This window comes from Crinia signifera, chromosome 4 (genome assembly GCF_055691185.1).
Source record: "Crinia signifera chromosome 4, ASM5569118v1, whole genome shotgun sequence".
Taxonomy (NCBI): Eukaryota; Metazoa; Chordata; class Amphibia; order Anura; family Myobatrachidae; genus Crinia; species Crinia signifera.
In genome coordinates, this window is record NC_139220.1 from 7,632,597 (window position 1) to 7,653,090 (window position 20,494).

The 20,494-nt window shown below is 51.1% G+C and overlaps 1 protein-coding gene across 1 annotated transcript in view; it reads right to left on the reverse strand.

The window, feature by feature from the left end:
• Positions 1-12,019, reverse strand: part of LOC146073620 (zinc finger CCCH-type antiviral protein 1-like) — a 30,645-nt gene extending 18,626 nt beyond the window's left edge. Inside the window, exon 1 of the mRNA XM_083180922.1 lies at positions 11,602-12,019. Within this exon, the coding sequence (XP_083037048.1) occupies positions 11,602-11,891 (290 nt within the window). The 5' untranslated portion in view covers positions 11,892-12,019. The remainder of the gene's footprint in view (positions 1-11,601) is intronic.
• Positions 12,020-20,494: the final 8,475 nt, after the last annotated feature.

Here is a 20,494-nt window from a genome sequence, read left to right on the forward strand (position 1 = left end):
ACTGAGCAGGCAGCCACTGCACCATCGGCACAGAACGCCATCAGGGCGGTGGTTATCAGGCGCTGCTGCTGTACAGTACATGAGCTGCTTCCGGCGTCTACTCCACCCAAATCTACAGAGCGTTCCAAACAGCTGGTATACTGAGCAGGCAGCCACTGCACCATCGGCACAGAACGCCATCAGGGCGGTGGTTATCAGGCGCTGCTGCTGTACAGTACATGAGCTGCTTCCAGCGTCTACTCCACCCAAATCTACAGAGCGTTCCAAACAGCTGGTACACTGCACAGGCAGCCACTGCGCCATCGGCACAGAATGCCATCAGGGCGGTGGCTATCAGGCGCTGCTGCTGTACAGTACATGAGCTGCTTCCAGCGTCTACTCCACCCAAATCTACAGAGCGTTGCAGACAGCTGGTACACTGCGCAGGCAGCCACTGCACCATCGGCACAGAACGCCATCAGGGCGGTGGTTATCAGGCGCTGCTGCTGTACAGTACATGAGCTGCTTCCGGCGTCTACTCCACCCAAATCTACAGAGCGTTCCAAACAGCTGGTATACTGAGCAGGCAGCCACTGCACCATCGGCACAGAACGCCATCAGGGCGGTGGTTATCAGGCGCTGCTGCTGTACAGTACATGAGCTGCTTCCAGCGTCTACTCCACCCAAATCTACAGAGCGTTCCAAACAGCTGGTACACTGCACAGGCAGCCACTGCGCCATCGGCACAGAATGCCATCAGGGCGGTGGTTATCAGGCGCTGCTGCTGTACAGTACATGAGCTGCTTCCAGCGTCTACTCCACCCAAATCTACAGAGCGTTGCAGACAGCTGGTACACTGCGCAGGCAGCCACTGCACCATCGGCACAGAACGCCATCAGGGCGGTGGTTAATCAGGCGCTGCTGCTGTACAGTACATGAGCTGCTTCCAGCGTCTACTCCACCCAAATCTACAGAGCGTTCCAAACAGCTGGTACACTGCACAGGCAGCCACTGCGCCATCGGCACAGAATGCCATCAGGGCGGTGGTTATCAGGCGCTGCTGCTGTACAGTACATGAGCTGCTTCCAGCGTCTACTCCACCCAAATCTACAGAGCGTTCCAAACAGCTGGTATACTGAGCAGGCAGCCACTGCACCATCGGCACAGAACGCCATCAGGGCGGTGGTTATCAGGCGCTGCTGCTGTACAGTACATGAGCTGCTTCCAGCGTCTACTCCACCCAAATCCTACAGAGCGTTCCAAACAGCTGGTATACTGAGCAGGCAGCCACTGCACCATCGGCACAGAACGCCATCAGGGCGGTGGTTATCAGGCGCTGCTGCTGTACAGTACATGAGCTGCTTCCGGCGTCTACTCCACCCAAATCTACAGAGCGTTCCAAACAGCTGGTATACTGCGCAGGCAGCCACTACACCATCGGCACAGAACGCCAACAGGGCGGTGGTTATCAGGAGCTGCTGCTGTACAGTACATGAGCTGCTTCCGGCGTCTACTCCACCCAAATCTACAGAGCGTTCCAAACCAGCTGGTATACTGAGCAGGCAGCCACTGCACCATCGGCACAGAACGCCATCAGGGCGGTGGTTATCAGGCGCTGCTGCTGTACAGTACATGAGCTGCTTCCGGCGTCTACTCCACCCAAATCTACAGAGCGTTCCAAACAGCTGGTATACTGAGCAGGCAGCCACTGCACCATCGGCACAGAACGCCATCAGGGCGGTGGTTATCAGGCGCTGCTGCTGTACAGTACATGAGCTGCTTCCAGCGTCTACTCCACCCAAATCTACAGAGCGTTCCAAACAGCTGGTACACTGCACAGGCAGCCACTGCGCCATCGGCACAGAATGCCATCAGGGCGGTGGTTATCAGGCGCTGCTGCTGTACAGTACATGAGCTGCTTCCAGCGTCTACTCCACCCAAATCTACAGAGCGTTGCAGACAGCTGGTACACTGCGCAGGCAGCCACTGCACCATCGGCACAGAACGCCATCAGGGCGGTGGTTATCAGGCGCTGCTGCTGTACAGTACATGAGCTGCTTCCCAGCGTCTACTCCACCCAAATCTACAGAGCGTTCCAAACAGCTGGTACACTGCACAGGAAGCCACTGCACCACCGGCACAGAATGCCATCAGGGCGGTGGTTATCAGGAGCTGCTGCTGTACAGTACATGAGCTGCTTCCGGCGTCTACTCCACCCAAATCTACAGAGCGTTCCAAACAGCTGGTTATACTGAGCAGGCAGCCACTGCACCATCGGCACAGAACGCCATCAGGGCGGTGGTTATCAGGCGCTGCTGCTGTACAGTACATGAGCTGCTTCCGGCGTCTACTCCACCCAAATCTACAGAGCGTTCCAAACAGCTGGTATACTGAGCAGGCAGCCACTGCACCATCGGCACAGAACGCCATCAGGGCGGTGGTTATCAGGCGCTGCTGCTGTACAGTACATGAGCTGCTTCCAGCGTCTACTCCACCCAAATCTACAGAGCGTTCCAACAGCTGGTACACTGCACAGGCAGCCACTGCGCCATCGGCACAGAATGCCATCAGGGCGGTGGTTATCAGGCGCTGCTGCTGTACAGTACATGAGCTGCTTCCAGCGTCTACTCCACCAAATCTACAGAGCGTTGCAGACAGCTGGTACACTGCGCAGGCAGCCACTGCACCATCGGCACAGAACGCCATCAGGGCGGTGGTTATCAGGCGCTGCTGCTGTACAGTACATGAGCTGCTTCCAGCGTCTACTCCACCCAAATCTACAGAGCGTTCCAAACAGCTGGTACACTGCACAGGCAGCCACTGCGCCATCGGCACAGAATGCCATCAGGGCGGTGGTTATCAGGCGCTGCTGCTGTACAGTACATGAGCTGCTTCCAGCGTCTACTCCACCCAAATCTACAGAGCGTTCCAAACAGCTGGTATACTGAGCAGGCAGCCACTGCACCATCGGCACAGAACGCCATCAGGGCGGTGGTTATCAGGCGCTGCTGCTGTACAGTACATGAGCTGCTTCCAGCGTCTACTCCACCCAAATCTACAGAGCGTTCCAAACAGCTGGTATACTGAGCAGGCAGCCACTGCACCATCGGCACAGAACGCCATCAGGGCGGTGGTTATCAGGCGCTGCTGCTGTACAGTACATGAGCTGCTTCCAGCGTCTACTCCACCCAAATCTACAGAGCGTTGCAGACAGCTGTACACTGCGCAGGCAGCCACTGCACCATCGGCACAGAATGCAAACAGGGCGGTGGTTATCAGGCGCTGCTGCTGTACAGTACATGAGCTGCTTCCAGCGTCTACTCCACCCAAATCTACAGGAGCGTTCCAGACAGCTGGTATACTGAGCCGGCAGCCACTACACCACCGGCACAGAATGCCATCAGGGCGGTGGTTATCAGGAGCTGCTGCTGTACAGTACATGAGCTGCTTCCTGTGTCTACTCCACCCAAATCTACAGAGCGTTCCAAACAGCTGGTATACTGCGCAGGCAGCCACTGCACCACCGGCACAGAATGCCATCAGGGCGGTGGTTATCAGGCGCTGCTGCTGTACAGTACATGAGCTGCTTCCAGCGTCTACTCCACCCAAATCTACAGAGCGTTGCAGACAGCTGTATACTGCGCAGGCAGCCACTGCACCACCGACACAGAACGCCATCAGGGCGGTGGTTATCAGGCGCTGCTGCTGTACAGTACATGAGCTGCTTCCAGCGTCTACTCCACCCAAATCTACAGAGTGTTCCAAACAGCTGGTACACTGCACCACCGGCACAGAATGCCATCAGGGCGGTGGTTATCAGGAGCTGCTGCTGTACAGTACATGAGCTGCTTCCAGCGTCTACTCCACCCAAATCTACAGAGTGTTCCAAACAGCTGGTACACTGCACCACCGGCACAGAATGCCATCAGGGCGGTGGTTATCAGGAGCTGCTGCTGTACAGTACATGAGCTGCGTCCGGCATCTACTCCACCCAAATCTACAGAGCGTTCCATACAGCTGGTACACTGCGCAGGCAGCCACTGCACCATCGGCACAGAACGCCATCAGGGCGGTGGTTATCAGGCGCTGCTGTACAGTATATGAGCTGCTTCCGGCGTCTACTCCACCCAAATCTACAGAGCGTTCCAAACAGCTGGTATACTGAGCAGGCAGCCACTGCACCATCGGCACAGAACGCCATCAGGGCGGTGGTTATCAGGCGCTGCTGTACAGTATATGAGCTGCTTCCGGCGTCTACTCCACCCAAATCTACAGAGCGTTCCAAACAGCTGGTATACTGAGCAGGCAGCCACTACACCATTGGCACAGAACGCCATCAGGGCGGTGGTTATCAGGCGCTGCTGCTGTACAGTACATGAGCTGCTTCCGGCGTCTACTCCACCCAAATCTACAGGAGCGTTGCAGACAGCTGGTACACTGCGCAGGCAGCCACTGCACCATCGGCACAGAAGCCCAATAGGGCGGTGGTTATCAGGAGCTGCTGCTGTACAGTACATGAGCTGCTTCCGGCGTCTACTCCACCCAATCTACAGAGCGTTCCAAACAGCTGGTATACTGCGCAGGCAGCCACTGCACCATCGGAACAGAACGCCATCAGGGCGGTGGTTATCAGCGCTGCTGCTGTACAGTACATGAGCTGCTTCCAGCGTCTTCTCCACCCAAATCTACAGAGCGTTGCAGACAGCTGGTACACTGCGCAGGCAGCCACTGCACCACCGGCACAGAACGCCATCAGGGCGGTGGTTATCTGGCGCTGCTGCTGTACACAGTACATGAGCTGCTTCCGGCGTCTACTCCACCCAAATCTAAAGAGCATTGCAGACAGCTGGTACACTGCGCAGGCAGCCACTGCACCACCGGCACAGAACGCCATCAGGGCGGTGGTTATCAGGCGCTGCTGCTGTACAGTACATGAGCTGCTTCCGGCGTCTACTCCACCCAAATCTACAGAGCGTTCCAAACAGCTGGTACACTGCACAGGCAGCCACTGCGCCATCGGCACAGAACGCCATCAGGGCGGTGGTTATCAGGCGCTGCTGCTGTACAGTACATGAGCTGCTTCCAGCGTCTACTCCACCCAAATCTACAGAGCGTTGCAGACAGCTGGTATACTGAGCAGACAGCCACTGCACCACCGGAACAGAACGCCAACAGAGCGGTGGTTATCAGGCGCTGCTGCTGTACAGTACATGAGCTGCTTCCAGCGTCTACTCCACCCAAATCTACAGAGCGTTGCAGACAGCTGGTACACTGCGCAGGCAGCCACTGCGCCATCGGCACAGAACGCTATCAGGGCGGTGGTTATCAGGCGCTGCTGCTGTACAGTACATGAGCTGCTTCCAGCGTCTACTCCACCCAAATCTACAGAGCGTTGCAGACAGCTGGTATAATGCGCAGGCAGCCCACTGCGCCATCGGCACAGAACGCCATCAGGGCGGTGGTTATCAGGTGCTGCTGCTGTACAGTACATGAGCTGCTTCCGGCGTCTACTCCACCCAAATCTACAGAGCCAGACAGCTGGTATAATGCGCAGGCAGCCACTACACCACCGGCACAGAATGCCACCAGGGCGGTGGTTATCAGGCGCTGCTGCTGTACAGTACATGAGCTGCTTCCGGCGTCTACTCCACCCAAATCTACAAAGCCAGACAGCTGGTACACTGCGCAGGCAGCCACTGCACCACCATTAGGGCAGCGCTGCCAACAGAGATATTCCAGGTATGTATAACTGCACAGTACCACTTCTCTTACCCTGTATGCTGGATCTAATCCTCAGTATGGTTATGTGGCACATCCTGGTGGGTGTAGTGGTCAGCATTGCTGCCTGACAGCGCTGAGGTACTGTATGGTATTCAGTGAAGGGAGATTGCCCCCTGTATATACTGTAGTATCCTGCCAACCAGTACCCACCTGGTGCCCTCCTGTGTTTGAATATAGTATGGTGCCAGCCAGGGCCCACCTCCTACCCCCTATGTGTACTTATATAGGATGCTGCCATACAGTACCCACCTCCTACCCCCCTGTGTGTGGGTATATAGGAAACTGCCAGACAGTGCCCACCTCCTGCCCCGTGTGTGGGTATATAGAATGCTGCCAGTCAGTGCCCACCTCCTGCCCCCCTTGTGTGGGTATAGTATGCTGCCAGTCAGTGCCCACCTCCTGCCCCCCTTGTGTGGGTGTAGTATGCTGCCAGTCAGTGCCCACCTCCTGCCCCCCCATGTGTGGGAATATAGGATACTGCCAGACAGTGCCCACCTTCTGCCTTACTGTGTGTGGGTATATAGGATGCTTCCAGCCAGTGCCCACCTCCCATCCCGTGTGTGGGTATAGTATGCTGCCAACCAGTGCCCACCTTCTGTCCCCTGTGTATAAGGGGTATATAGGGTGATGCCACCTGTGTATATGGGTATATAGGGTGATGCCCCCTGTGTATAGGGGTATATAGGGTGACGCCACCTGTGTATATAGGTATATAGGGTGATGCCCCCTGTGTATAGGATGATGCCCCCTGTGTATAGGGTGATGCCCCCCTGTTTATATGGGTATATAGGATGATACCCCCTGTGTTTAAGATGATGCCCCCTGTGTATATGGGTGTATAGGGTGATGCCCCCTGTGTATATGGGTGTATAGGGCGATGCCCCCTGTGTATATGGGTATATATGGTGATGCCCCCTGTGTATATGGGTGTATAGGGCGATGCCCCCTGTGTATATAGGGTGATGCCCCCTGTGTATATGGGTATATAGGGTAATGCCCCCTGTGTACAGGGTGATGCCCCCTGTGTATATGGGTATATATGGTGATGCCCCTGTTTATATGGGTGATGCCCCCTGTGTATATGGGTATATATGGTGATGCCCCCTGTTTATATGGGTGATGCCCCCTGTGTATATGGGTGATGCCCCCTGTGTATATGGGTATATAGGGTAATGCCCCCCCTGTGTATATGGGTATATATGGTGATGTCGTCTGTGTATATGGGTGTATAGGGTGATGCCGTCTGTGTATATGGGTGATGCCCCCTGTGTATATGGGTGTATAGGGTGATGCCGTCTGTGTATATGGGTGTATAGGGTGATGTTCCTGTGTATATGGGTGTATAGGGTAATGCCCCCCCTGTGTATTGGGTGATGTCCCCTGTGTATATGGGTGTATAGGGTGATGCCCCCTGTGTATATGGGTATACATGGTGATGCCCCCTGTGTATATGGGTGTATAGGGTGATGCCCCCTGTGTATATGGGTATACATGGTGATGCCCCCTGTGTATATGGGTGTATAGGGTGATGCCCCCTGTGTATATGGGTGTATAGGGTGATGCCCCCTGTGTATATGGGTGATGCCCCCTGTGTATATGGGTGTATAGGGTGATGCCCCCTGTGTATATGGGTATATAGGGTAATGCCCCCTGTGTATATGGGTATATAGGGTAATGCCCCCTGTGTATATGGGTATATAGGGTAATGACCCCTGTGTATAGGGTGATACCCCCTGTGTATATGGGTATATAGGGTAATGCCAACCGTGTATTGGGTGATGCCCCCTGTGTATCTCTTATATATTTGGCTACATCTGTCACTCAAAGTGTGTCTGACTCTCTAACGCTGGGTGGAGCCTCTGACTCACATGACAGAGAACCAGCCCAGTGAGCCCACAGTCATAGGAGGGACACATTGCTCTGCTCCTGCACTTTCCTTTTAATGTATGATTGCCATCACCTGTGTTGAAGCACCTTTCCTATCAATTAACCTGTTCAACACAGATGGAGGTAATCATACATTAGGAAGAAAGTCCAGCGGCAGAGCATTGTGTCCCTCCTGGCATGGGTCATGTTGGGAGGTATGCACAGTGCCAGACACCCTCTGCCTCCCCATGTTACCCAGCAAAGACACAGCTACTCACCAGACACACCAGGTGAGCGCCCCCACCGCCCCACCTCCCGCGATTCGCGGGGCCCCTCCCACGATTCGCGCGCTCCCCCGCGAATCCCTCCTACCGCAATTCGCGCCCCCCCCCCACCCGCGATTTGCGGCAACCCCAGCCCCCACGACCCCCCCTCCGGCGATTCGCTGCAACCCCCCAAGCCCATCCCCCCCTGCACCCCCCGCGACCCTCCCGTGATTCGCGGCAAACCCCCCGGCCCCGCGAACCCCCTCCCATGATTTGCTGCAACCCCCGCGCCCACCCCTCCCGCAATTCGCAGCACCCACCCCCCGCGACCCCCCCCTCCCCCAATTCATGGCACACACACCCCCCCCTCCCATGGACACCACCCCCCCAGCTGCCGCGATTCACAGCAACCCCAGGATCAAATGGCACATGCAAAAACTGACACGGCTATGGTCGACGATGAAAAAGGTTGACATGAGTTTTTGAAGATTTATTTTTCATTTTAAGAATGTTTTCATATTCATTCTCATGTGTCGACATGGTCACCAATGAAGTGCCACAATTATGTCAACATTTAATGTGTTGACCTTTCTGTGTTGATTTTTTCTTGTGGCGATTTGCGGCACCCCAGCGACCCCCTCCCGTGATTCGCGGTACCTCCCCACACGACCCCCCTCCCGCGATTCGCGTCACCCACCCCCCGCGACCCCCCCCCCCCGCAATTTGCGGCACCCCCCGCGACCCCCCCCCCCCCGCACAATTCGCAGACACCCCCCACCTCCCTCCCCCCCCCCTTCATGGCAACCCCACGTTTAAATGGCACATGCAAAACACTGACATGGCTATGGTCGACAATGAAAAAGGTTGACATGAGCTTTTGAAGATTTATTTTTCACTTTTTGAATGTTTTCATATTCATTCTCATGTGTCGACATGGACACCAATGAAGTGCCACACTTATGTCAACATTTACATGTGTTGACCTTTCTGTGTTGATTTTTTCTTGTGGCGATTTGCGGCACCCTCCCGCGATTCGCAGCACACCCCCCACAATTCGAGGCACCCACAGCGACTCCCGCGATTTGCGGCCCCACCCCGTGACACCCCCTCCTGCGATTCGTGGCACCCTGCGACCCCCCCTCCCACGATTCGCGCCGGCCCCCCCTCCCGCGGTTCGCGGTACCCCCTACCGCAATTTCCCCCCCGACCCCCCTCCTGTCATTGCGGCAACCCCCCGCCCGCGCGACCCACCCTCCCACGATTCACTGCAACCCCCCGCGCCCCCCCCTCCCACGATTCGTGGCACCCACCCCCCCCCCCCCCCGCGACCCCCCCTCCCGCAATTCACGGCATCCACCCACGACCCCTCCTCCCGTGATTCGCGGACACCCCTCACCTCCTCCCTCCCCCCCCCGTGCGTGATTCATGGCAACCCCAGGATTAAATGGCACATGCAAAACACTGACACGGCTATGGTCGACAATGAAAAAGGTTGACATGAGTTTTTGAAGATTTATTTTTCTTTTTTTGAATGTTTTCATATTCATTCTCATGTGTCGACATGGACACCAATGAGGTGTCACACTTATGTCAACATTTACATGTGTTGACCTTTCTGTGTTGATTTTTTCTTGTGGCAATTTTTTTCCAGTGACAACTATGTGCACGTCAACCTAGACATCATCAACCAATTCTTTGTATAATATATAACACCTGTTCTGTTTTACTGTAGGTGTTTTAGGTCAGATCTTTTACTGCTACTATTACTGTTTATGTAAATGCATTCTGAATGACAGCAACATCCTACCATCCTTCTACAAGAATATATAACCAACATCGCGCCCCGTGCCCCCCCCTCCCGCAATTCGCAACCCCCCCTCGCGCAATTCACGCCCCCTCCCGCACTTTGCGGACCCCCGCCCTCTCCCGCGATTTGCGGACACCTGCGCCCCCTCCCTCCCTTGATTCACGGCACCCCCGTGCCCCTCCCGCAATTCACGGCACCCCCGTGCCCCTCCCGCAATTCACGGCACCCCTAAGCCCCTCTTTAGTCCCCCGTATACTCACACACCCCTATCACTACCCAGCTTCCTGCTCTCCTGAACCGTAACTTCCACCACTGGGGAGTCGCTGACGCAGTTTTTCCCACATGCCCCTATCATGCCTCATAGCCCAGCCTCCTGCTCTCATGCACCCGAACTCCCACCCAGTAGGAGGAGACACTGACTCAGGGCCACCATCCTGTACTCCTGTACTGCCACGCTGGACCCTCACCCACTGGCAGAAGCTGCACAGTATCTCCCACCCTCCTCTTTAGTCCCCCTTATGTCCACACACCCCTATCACTACCCAGCCTCCTGTTTTCCTGTGTCGTGACCTCCGCCAGTGGGGAGCCGCTGACTCAAAAACACCCTACTATACTATTGCACACACACACACACACACACACACACCTAAACAACATGCACACACAGCCCCCCCCCCCCCACACCCACAAATGTCACTGTACCATCCACACTATCAATGTACATCTTACTCTGTAACCGCTTTTTAATTAAACAAAACAATACACACCCCCTTCCACATCATATGCTCTCTATGTAACACATTTCACCTATAAATCAAGTTGCAATACAGGCATCTTACATACAATTCTAACCATATGTCTCACAATACAAATGTTCACAAATTAAGGGGGCGCAGCCCCTTACGACGGTGTGAAGAGCGCCCGTAGGGCAAGATGAATCACCTAGTATGGGTATATATGGTGATGCCCCCTGTGTATATGGGTGTATAGGGTGATGCCCCCTGTGTATATGGGTATATAGGATGCTGCCCCTGTGTATATGGGTATATAGGGTGATGCCCCCTGTTTATGGGTATATATTGTGATGCCCCCTGTGTATATGGGTATATAGGGTAATGCCCCCCTGGGTATATAGGGTAATGCCCCCTGGGTATATGGGTGTATATATAGGGTGATGCCCCCTGTGTATATGGGTATATGGGTATATAGGGTGATGCCCCCTGTGTATATGGGTATATAAGGTGATGCTGCCCCTGTATATACTAGGGTGATGCCCCCTGTGTATATGGGTATACATGGTGATGCCCCGTGTATATGGGTGTATAGGGTGATGCCCCCTGTGTATATGGGTGTATAGGGTGATGCCCCGTGTATATGGGTGTATAGGGTGATGCCCCCTGTGTATATAGGGTGATGCCCCCTGTGTATATGGGTATACATGGTGATGCCCCGTGTATATGGGTGTATAGGGTGATGCCCCCTGTGTATATGGGTGTATAGGGTGATGCCCCGTGTATATGGGTGTATAGGGTGATGCCCCCTGTGTATATAGGGTGATGCCCCCCTGTGTATATGGGTATACATGGTGATGCCCCCTGTGTATATGGGTGTATAGGGTGATGCCCCCTGTGTATATGGGTATACATGGTGATGCCCCCTGTGTATATGGGTGTATAGGGTGATGCCCCCTGTGTATATGGGTATACATGGTGATGCCCCCTGTGTATATGGGTGTATAGGGTGATGCCCCCTGTGTATATGGGTGTATAGGGTGATGCCCCCTGTGTATATAGGGTGATGCCCCTTGTGTATATGGGTATATAGGGTAATGCCCCCTGTGTATAGGGGTATATAGGATGCTGCCCCTGTGTATACAGGGTGATGCCAGGCAGCAGTACCCACCTGATGTCCGCCCAGCAGGTGCCCCGCAGGTACTCCCGGCACAGGTGAAGGCTCCCGCACTCCTCCTCATCCTCCTCTTCCTTCCTCAGGTACCGGCGGCAGATCCGGACCGGGCTCTGGGCCAGCACCAGCTCCCCCACCTGCGGGAACCTCTGCGCCTCCTCCCGCAGGATCTGCTCCGTCTGCTCCGGGGGGAGCTCCAGCAGCTGCGTCAGCCGCGCCCGCCCCAGCCGCCCCCCGTGCGAGCACAGCAGCTTGGTGAGGAAGGCGGTGACCGTGGGGTCGGACATGGTGGCGGCTCCGGGGGTCTCACGTCACTCACTGCCCGGGCCCCAGCCGCGTCCTCCGAGCGCCGGCAGAGACTGGCCGTCCCCGGGGTGTCCGGGCTGTTCCTCTCCCTCCTCCCGGCCGGGGCGGATCCTCCTCTGACGCCGAGAAACGAAACTGAAACTGGTCCCAGTGCCGGCGGCAGAGTAACTAACTGAGGGCTGACAGTGACACCGAAAGGTCGACACGGACAAAAGGTCGACATGCAAAAGATAATGCGAGGGTACGCGCTATGGCAATTGGAGGTCCGTGTCGTCAGGTGCCGACATTGACATAACGTTGATTTAGAAAATCATGTTGACCTTTTCATGTGTCGACCTCTTTTGTATATCAACTTTATTTTGCTTGTGTCGACCTTTTGATGTTGTCGTTTTATTGCGTGTCAGTATACGATCGTTAGGTCGACGTGGATTTTCCCTTTTGTTTTTGAGCCGACATGTGCCGACAAGGATATTTTACCACTAGGTCATGGTGGGAGAATAGAATAGTGTGCCGGGTGTAGTGATGGGACGCGGTGCACTTTTTCAGTGTTGACATTTCGGGTAAAAAAAAAAAGTGAAATACCTTTTAACTGTCGACCTAGCCCATGCCAACCCAACGCTTGTGTCGACCTAAATCCATGTTGACCTTCCCATGTGTCAACCATTGCTCATGTAGTCGACCCAATTCATGTTGACCTTAGTGCTGTCGACCCTATGACCCATACCCTGCATGTCAACCTTTTGTCTGTGCCAATCTATGGCATGTCAACCTTTTATCTGTGTCGACATATTGTATGACAAACTTTTTTTGGGGGGACCAATTATCTACCTTGACACTGTAGATCTTTCAAACCATACCCAATTGTCTCTCCCTAGTGGTGTGACCCCAGGTAATTACGGTAGGTGACACGTTGTATTACATCTGGCGCTCTGCGTCAGGCGCAGTATAGTATGTTATGTAGTATGAGGTCACAAGGCCGGGGAGACAGCACGTAGCACATCTCTGCGTGGCTTTGTTTGCACAGTGATAATTTAGTGGACTATGACCTGGTCGCAGAGGGAGGAAAACATTTCCTTCATTACACCCGATACAGACGCCCAGGCACATGCCTTAGCTGCCCAGCCTCCGTCCAAGTGTCCACATAAGACATCCCGATAATAGGAGTTATACAGACCTGATCGCAAAGCACATTTTTTTAGCAAAAAAAATGCAGGTGGGGCAGATGTAATAGGTGCAGAGAGAGTTAAATTTGGGTGGGGTGTGTCCAAACTGAAATTTAAATTGCAGTGTAAAGCTGTGTACACACGGGGAAATATGATCGCTGGCAATATATTGCTCAGCGTCCCGTTTTCATTAGCGACCAGAGATGGTGGCTGATGAAAATGTCACACTGCCGGGAGAAGAGGCGGGGGATGTCGCTGGTCAGAGGAGCATGCTCCTCCGACCAGCTACCATTAGTGGGCTGAAGACGGGAGTGCGCACCCGGCGTTTTATCGCCAGTGCACACTCCAATCGCTGGCAATATGGTCGCTCAGCGACCATATTGCCAGCAATTTTTGCCCATGTCTACGCACCTTTAAAATAAAGCAGCCAGTATCTACCCTGCACAGAAACAAAATAACTCACCCAAATGTAACTCTCTCTGCACGTTACATCTGCCCCATCTGCATTGCACATGTTTTTTTCCACTTGATAAAAATTGTGCTTTGTGATCAGGTCTGAATTACCCCATTATCAGAATGTGGCAGTAAGGGTTAGGCTGCGGTTCCCGGGAGATAGTATAAGGCAATAGGGGCAGGGTTAGGCTTTGAGGGAGGGGCATAGGGCCACTTGACTCTGTCAGATGACTCTGCTGGAGCCAGGGAAGTGTGCGCGTATGACATGGGTGCATGGCCAGCCCCGCTCTCTGTGTGGCCTGACTGGCCCTTCAGGCCATCAGCCCTTCTGGCATTGGCCGCCCCTGACAGTCACATGACCACCAGGAAGACTCCGCTGTATGTAAATCACAGCTGCTGGGCCACTGTTGACATTTGATTAGTGTCTGTATGATGAATGTCAATATAACGATGTCAACACTGTGGGGTTTATCTGCTAAGCAGCTTCTGGTCACATGCACGGCAATGCATTTACTAACAAAACACCTAAATACTGTACGGTTAGTAGGGTGATACTGTACGGTTAGTAGGGTGTTACTGTCCTGTTAGTAGGGTTATAGTTGTACGGTTAGTAGGGTGTTACTGTCCTGTTAGTAGGGTCATAGTTGTACGGTTAGTAGGGTGTTACTGTCCTGTTAGTAGGGTTATAGCTGTACAGTTAGTAGGGTGTTACTGTCCTGTTAGTAGGGTGATACTGTACAGTTAGTAAGGTGTTACTGTCCTGTTAGTAGGGTTATAGCTGTACAGTTAGTAGGGTGTTACTGTCCTGTTAGTAGGGTGATACTGTACGGTTAGTAGGGTGTTACTGTCCTGTTATTAGGGCTATAGCTGTACGGTTAGTAGGGTGTTACTGTCCTGTTAGTAGGGTTATAGCTGTACTGTTAGTAGGGTGTTACTGTCCTGTTAGTAGGGTTATAGCTGTACGGTTAGTAGGGTGTTACTGTCCTGTTAGTAGGGCTAAAGCTGTACGGTTAGTAGGGTGTTACTGTCCTGTTAGTAGGGTTATAGCTGTATGGTTAGTAGGGTGTTACTGTCCTGTTAGTAGGGTGTTACTGTCCTGTTAGTAGGGTTATAGCTGTACGGTTAGTAGGGTGTTACTGTCCTGTTATTAGGGCTATAGCTGTACGGTTAGTAGGGTGTTACTGTCCTGTTAGTAGGGTGTTACTGTCCTGTTAGTAGGGTTATAGCTGTACGGTTTGTAGGGTGTTACTGTCCTGTTATTAGGGCTATAGCTGTACGGTTAGTAGGGTGTTACTGTCCTGTTAGTAGGGTGTTACTGTCCTGTTAGTAGGGTTATAGCTGTACGGTTAGTAGGGTGTTACTGTCCTGTTAGTAGGGTGTTACTGTCCTGTTAGTAGGGTTATAGCTGTACGGTTTGTAGGGTGTTACTGTCCTGTTATTAGGGCTATAGCTGTACGGTTAGTAGGGTGTTACTGTCCTGTTAGTAGGGTGTTACTGTCCTGTTAGTATGGTTATAGCTGTACGGTTTGTAGGGTGTTACTGTCCTGTTATTAGGGCTATAGTTGTACGGTTAGTAGGGTGTTACTGTCCTGTTATTGGGGTATAGCTGTACGGGTAGTAAGGTGTTACTTGAAAATAAAAATATGGGCGCTATAGAGGTGAAGAATATAAAGAGAGGCTAATACTCCCCTATTTAGGTCCATCTGTTGTTTTCTTTTCTATTCCTTGTCCCGTGTCGTTATATGAAAAGACAAGAAAAGGGAGAAAAGAGGGCAATTTCCCTCGTGTAATCCTGTTTTTACTTATGTGTCAAAACAATAACCTCCTATGTTATAGTATAAGTGATATGGATCAATGGAGTGTGGGGGTTAACTCCCCCTTCCAGATACACTCACACAATATCAGAATATCAACGGCATGTAATGAAACTTTTGTAATAAAGCCAGAACTGTATCCCAAGAATAATAGTATGTTGGGGGTAGGTCCCCCTACCCAATTTACTCACTCAGAGTCGGAATTCAAAACGCGTTTCGATCCGGGCTGGATCTTTGTCAAGGCACCTTATAACGATACGCGACAAGGAATAGAAAAGAAAACAACAGACGGACCTAAATAGGGGAGTATTAGCCTCTCTTTATAATTCTTCACCTCTATAGCGCCCATATTTTTATTTTCAAGTATTCTTCACCCTAAAACGTTTCAAAAAGGTCCAGGTGGGCCTTTTTTACTTGAAGAAAAAATACAGGCAGCTCCCTCTGCGCAGTTTGGTCTAGATCCCATACCCCCTTTTTTTATTTCAGTAAGGTGTTACTGTCCTGTTAGTAGGGTTATAGCTGTACAGTTAGTAGGGTGTTACTGTCCTGTTAGTAGGGTTATAGCTGTACGGTTAGTAGGGTGTTACTGTTTTGTTAATAGGGCTATAGTTGTATGGTTAGTAGGGTATTACTGTCCTGTTATTAGGGTTATAGCTGTACTGTTAGTAGGGTGATACTGTCCTGTTAGTAGGGTTATAGCTGTACTGTTAGTAGGGTGTTACTGTCCTGATAGTAGGGTTATAGCTGTACGGTTAGTAGGGTGTTACTGTCCTGTTAGTAGGGTGATACTGTACTGTTAGTAGGGTGTTACTGTCCTGTTAGTAGGGTTATAGCTGTATGGTGAGTAGGGTGTTACTGTCCTGTTAGTAGGGTTATAGTTGTACGGTTAGTAGGGTGTTACTGTCCTGTTAGTAGGGTTATAGTTGTACGGTTTGTAGGGTGTTACTGTCCTGTTAGTAGGGTTATAGCTGTACTGTTAGTAGGGTGTTACTGTCTTGTTAGTAGGGTTATAGTTGTACGGTTAGTAGGGTGTTACTGTCCTGTTAGTAGGGTTATAGCTGTACAGTTAGTAGGGTGTTACTGTCCTGTTAGTAGGGTTATAGCTGTACAGTTAGTAGGGTGTTACTGTCCTGTTAGTAGGGTTATAGCTGTACTGTTAGTAGGGTGTTACTGTCCTGATAGTAGGGTTATAGCTGTACGGTTAGTAGGGTGTTACTGTCCTGTTAGTAGGGTGATACTGTACTGTTAGTAGGGTGTTACTGTCCTGTTAGTAGGGTTATAGCTGTATGGTGAGTAGGGTGTTACTGTCCTGTTAGTAGGGTTATAGTTGTACGGTTAGTAGGGTGTTACTGTCCTGTTAGTAGGGTTATAGTTGTACGGTTAGTAGGGTGTTACTGTCCTGTTAGTAGGGTTATAGCTGTACTGTTAGTAGGGTGTTACTGTCCTGATAGTAGGGTTATAGCTGTACGGTTAGTAGGGTGTTACTGTCCTGTTAGTAGGGTTATAGCTGTACTGTTAGTAGGGTGTTACTGTCCTGATAGTAGGGTTATAGCTGTACGGTTAGTAGGGTGTTACTGTCCTGTTAGTAGGGTGATACTGTACTGTTAGTAGGGTGTTACTGTCCTGATAGTAGGGTTATAGCTGTACTGTTAGTAGGGTGTTACTGTCCTGTTAGTAGGGTTATAGCTGTACGGTTAGTAGGGTGTTACTGTCCTGATAGTAGGGTTATAGCTGTACTGTTAGTAGGGTGTTACTGTCCTGTTAGTAGGGTTATAGCTGTACGGTTAGTAGGGTGTTACTGTCCTGATAGTAGGGTTATAGCTGTACGGTTAGTAGGGTGTTACTGTCCTGTTAGTAGGGTTATAGCTGTACTGTTAGTAGGGTGTTACTGTCCTGATAGTAGGGTTATAGCTGTACGGTTAGTAGGGTGTTACTGTCCTGTTAGTAGGGTGATACTGTACTGTTAGTAGGGTGTTACTGTCCTGTTAGTAGGGTGATACTGTACTGTTAGTAGGGTGTTACTGTCCTGATAGTAGGGTTATAGCTGTACTGTTAGTAGGGTGTTACTGTCCTGTTAGTAGGGTTATAGCTGTACGGTTAGTAGGGTGTTACTGTCCTGATAGTAGGGTTATAGCTGTACTGTTAGTAGGGTGTTACTGTCCTGTTAGTAGGGTTATAGCTGTACGGTTAGTAGGGTGTTACTGTCCTGATAGTAGGGTTATAGCTGTACGGTTAGTAGGGTGTTACTGTCCTGTTAGTAGGGTTATAGCTGGTACTGTTAGTAGGGTGTTACTGTCCTGATAGTAGGGTTATAGCTGTACGGTTAGTAGGGTGTTACTGTCCTGTTAGTAGGGTGATACTGTACTGTTAGTAGGGTGTTACTGTCCTGATAGTAGGGTTATAGCTGTACTGTTAGTAGGGTGTTACTGTCCTGTTAGTAGGGTTATAGCAGTACGGTTAGTAGGGTGTTACTGTCCTGATAGTAGGGTTATAGCTGTACTGTTAGTAGGGTGTTACTGTCCTGTTAGTAGGGTTATAGCTGTACGGTTAGTAGGGTGTTACTGTCCTGTTAGTAGGGTTATAGCTGTACTGTTAGTAGGGTGTTACTGTCCTGTTAGTAGGGTTATAGTTGTACGGTTAGTAGGGTGATACTGTCCTGTTAGTAGGGTTATAGCTGTACTGTTAGTAGGGTGTTACTGTCCTGTTAGTAGGGTTATAGCTGTACTGTTAGTAGGGTGTTACTGTCTTGTTAGTAGGGTTATAGTTGTACGGTTAGTAGGGTGTTACTGTCCTGTTAGTAGGGTTATAGCTGTACGGTTAGTAGGGTGTTACTGTCCTGTTAGTAGGGTTATAGCTGTACAGTTAGTAGGGTGTTACTGTCCTTTTAGTAGGGTTATAGCTGTACGGTTAATAGGGTGTTACTGTCCTGTTAATAGGGCTATAGTTGTACGGTTAGTAGGGTGTTACTGTCCTGTTATTAGGGCTATAGCTGTACGGTTATTAGGGTGTTACTGTCCTGTTAGTAGGGTTATAGTTGTACGGTTAGTAGGGTGTTACTGTCCTGTTTGTAGGGCTATAGCTATACAGTTAGTAGGGTGTTACTGTCCTGTTAGTAGGGCTATAGCTGTATGGTTAGTAGGGTGTTACTGTCCTGTTAGTAGAGCTATACAGGTCCACAATGTTCAGCAACAATCACTGCCAGATCTTATGTGTTGGGTGCCGTACAGAAGTGGGTGAAGAAACCTCTTAACTCCTTTATGCCCACGCAGCCCGCTATGTAACTGTGCAGGCGAAGGATAAACAGGATTATATTGCTGTTTATTTAACAATGGCACATCTGTGAAAGATTGCGCCCCGTCAGTTGCGGTCCCTCCTACGTACTTCTGGGTATCCCTCTGTATCAATACACAGGTGGATCACAGCCCAGAGAGGGAATGCACTCCCTAGAGTGTGTGAGATTGAGTATCACACTCTAGGTGTACGCACTTGCACACAGTTATGAGCGAGTAGGGCTATAGCTGTACGGTTAGTAGGGTGATACTGTCTGGTTAGTACAGTGATACTGTCCTGTTAGTACGGCGTTACTGTCCGGTTAGTAGGGTGTTACAGTCCTGCTAGTAGGGCTATAGCTGTACGATTAGTAGAGTGATACTGTATGGTTAGTAGGGTGATACTGTCCGTTAGTAGGGTGTTACTGTCCAGTCAGTAGGGCTATAGCTGTGCGATTATTAAGGTGATACTGTCTGGTTAGTAGGGCGATACTGTATGGTTAGTAGGGTGATACTGTACAGTTAGTAGGGAGATAGTGTACAGTTAGTAGGGCGAAAGTGTACAGTTAGTAGGGTGATATTGTCCTGTTGGTAGGGTGTTACTGTACTGTTAGTAGGGCGATACTGTGTGGTTAGTAGGGCGATAGTGTACAGTTAGTAGGGCGATATTGTCCTGTTGGTAGGATGTTACTGTCCTGTTAGTAGGGCGATACTGTGTGGTTAGTGGGGTGATAGTGTACAGTTAGTAGGGCGATATTGTCCTGTTGGTAGGGTGTTATTGTCCTGTTAGTAGGGCGATACTGTATGGTTAGTAGGGCGATAGTGTACAGTTAGTAGGGCGATATTGTCCTGTTGGTAGGATGTTACTGTCCTGTTAGTAGGGCGATACTGTGTGGTTAGTGGGGTGTTAGTGTACAGTTAGTAGGTTATTTGACAACTGTAATGGCAGCACGTCACCTCCAGTGTCACCTGTGGGCAGGTGTGCGGGACACAAGCCAGGTCTAGGGGGTCACTGTCACACCAGTAACATGTCGCAGTTCTTGTTTTGCAGGTCAGGACTTGCTGACATCGATGTAATGCGGCCTGGTGCGCGGTGTGAGTCACAGGTGGGTGGGTATGATCTCAGTGTGTGAGTACACTTATCAGCAACACCCATGGCAACAACACAGAAGTGCTTCATATAGGAGCGACACTGGACTAGGGAATGGGGACTGTTTGTACCCACGCATTCATCAGGCGCTAACTGTCCGGACGCGCATGTTTGTGATTTTTGGACTTCTGTGCTCCATACTGAATTGGGCCCTGAGTAATAAAGGGAAGATAAATTGTATGGAGATTTAGAGCCTCAGACTTCATTCTCAAAATGGGCAAAACCATGCTTCACTGCAGGTGGGTAGATGTAACAAGTGTAGAGAGCATTAGATTTGGGTGAGGTTTGTACTTCAAACTGATATCTAAATTGCAGTGTAAGAATAAATCAGCCAGTATTTACCTTGCACAGAAACAAAATAACTTGACCACATTTAACTCTCTCTGCACCTGTTACATCTGCCCCATCTGCAGTGCAGCATGGTTTTGCAAATTTTGAGAACAAATTTGTCCTGCAATCAGATCTGATTTAGGCTTGTAGTACCAGCCAATCAGATCCTAGCTGCCATGTCATAGGCTGTTTGAAAAATGACAGTAGCTGATTGGCTGCTATTTTATCTCTCTCGAGTGTACATAGGCCCCTAAGTGGCATTTACAGATGATACCAGTGTTAGGTGAAGTGTCCTGATCACTGATGCCCCTGTCACACGTCAGCCCCACCCCAACATTCAGCCCTTGTGCGCAGTGTATAGCACACACACATAACCAGACCGTGGGGATTAGGAAATGTTGTGCA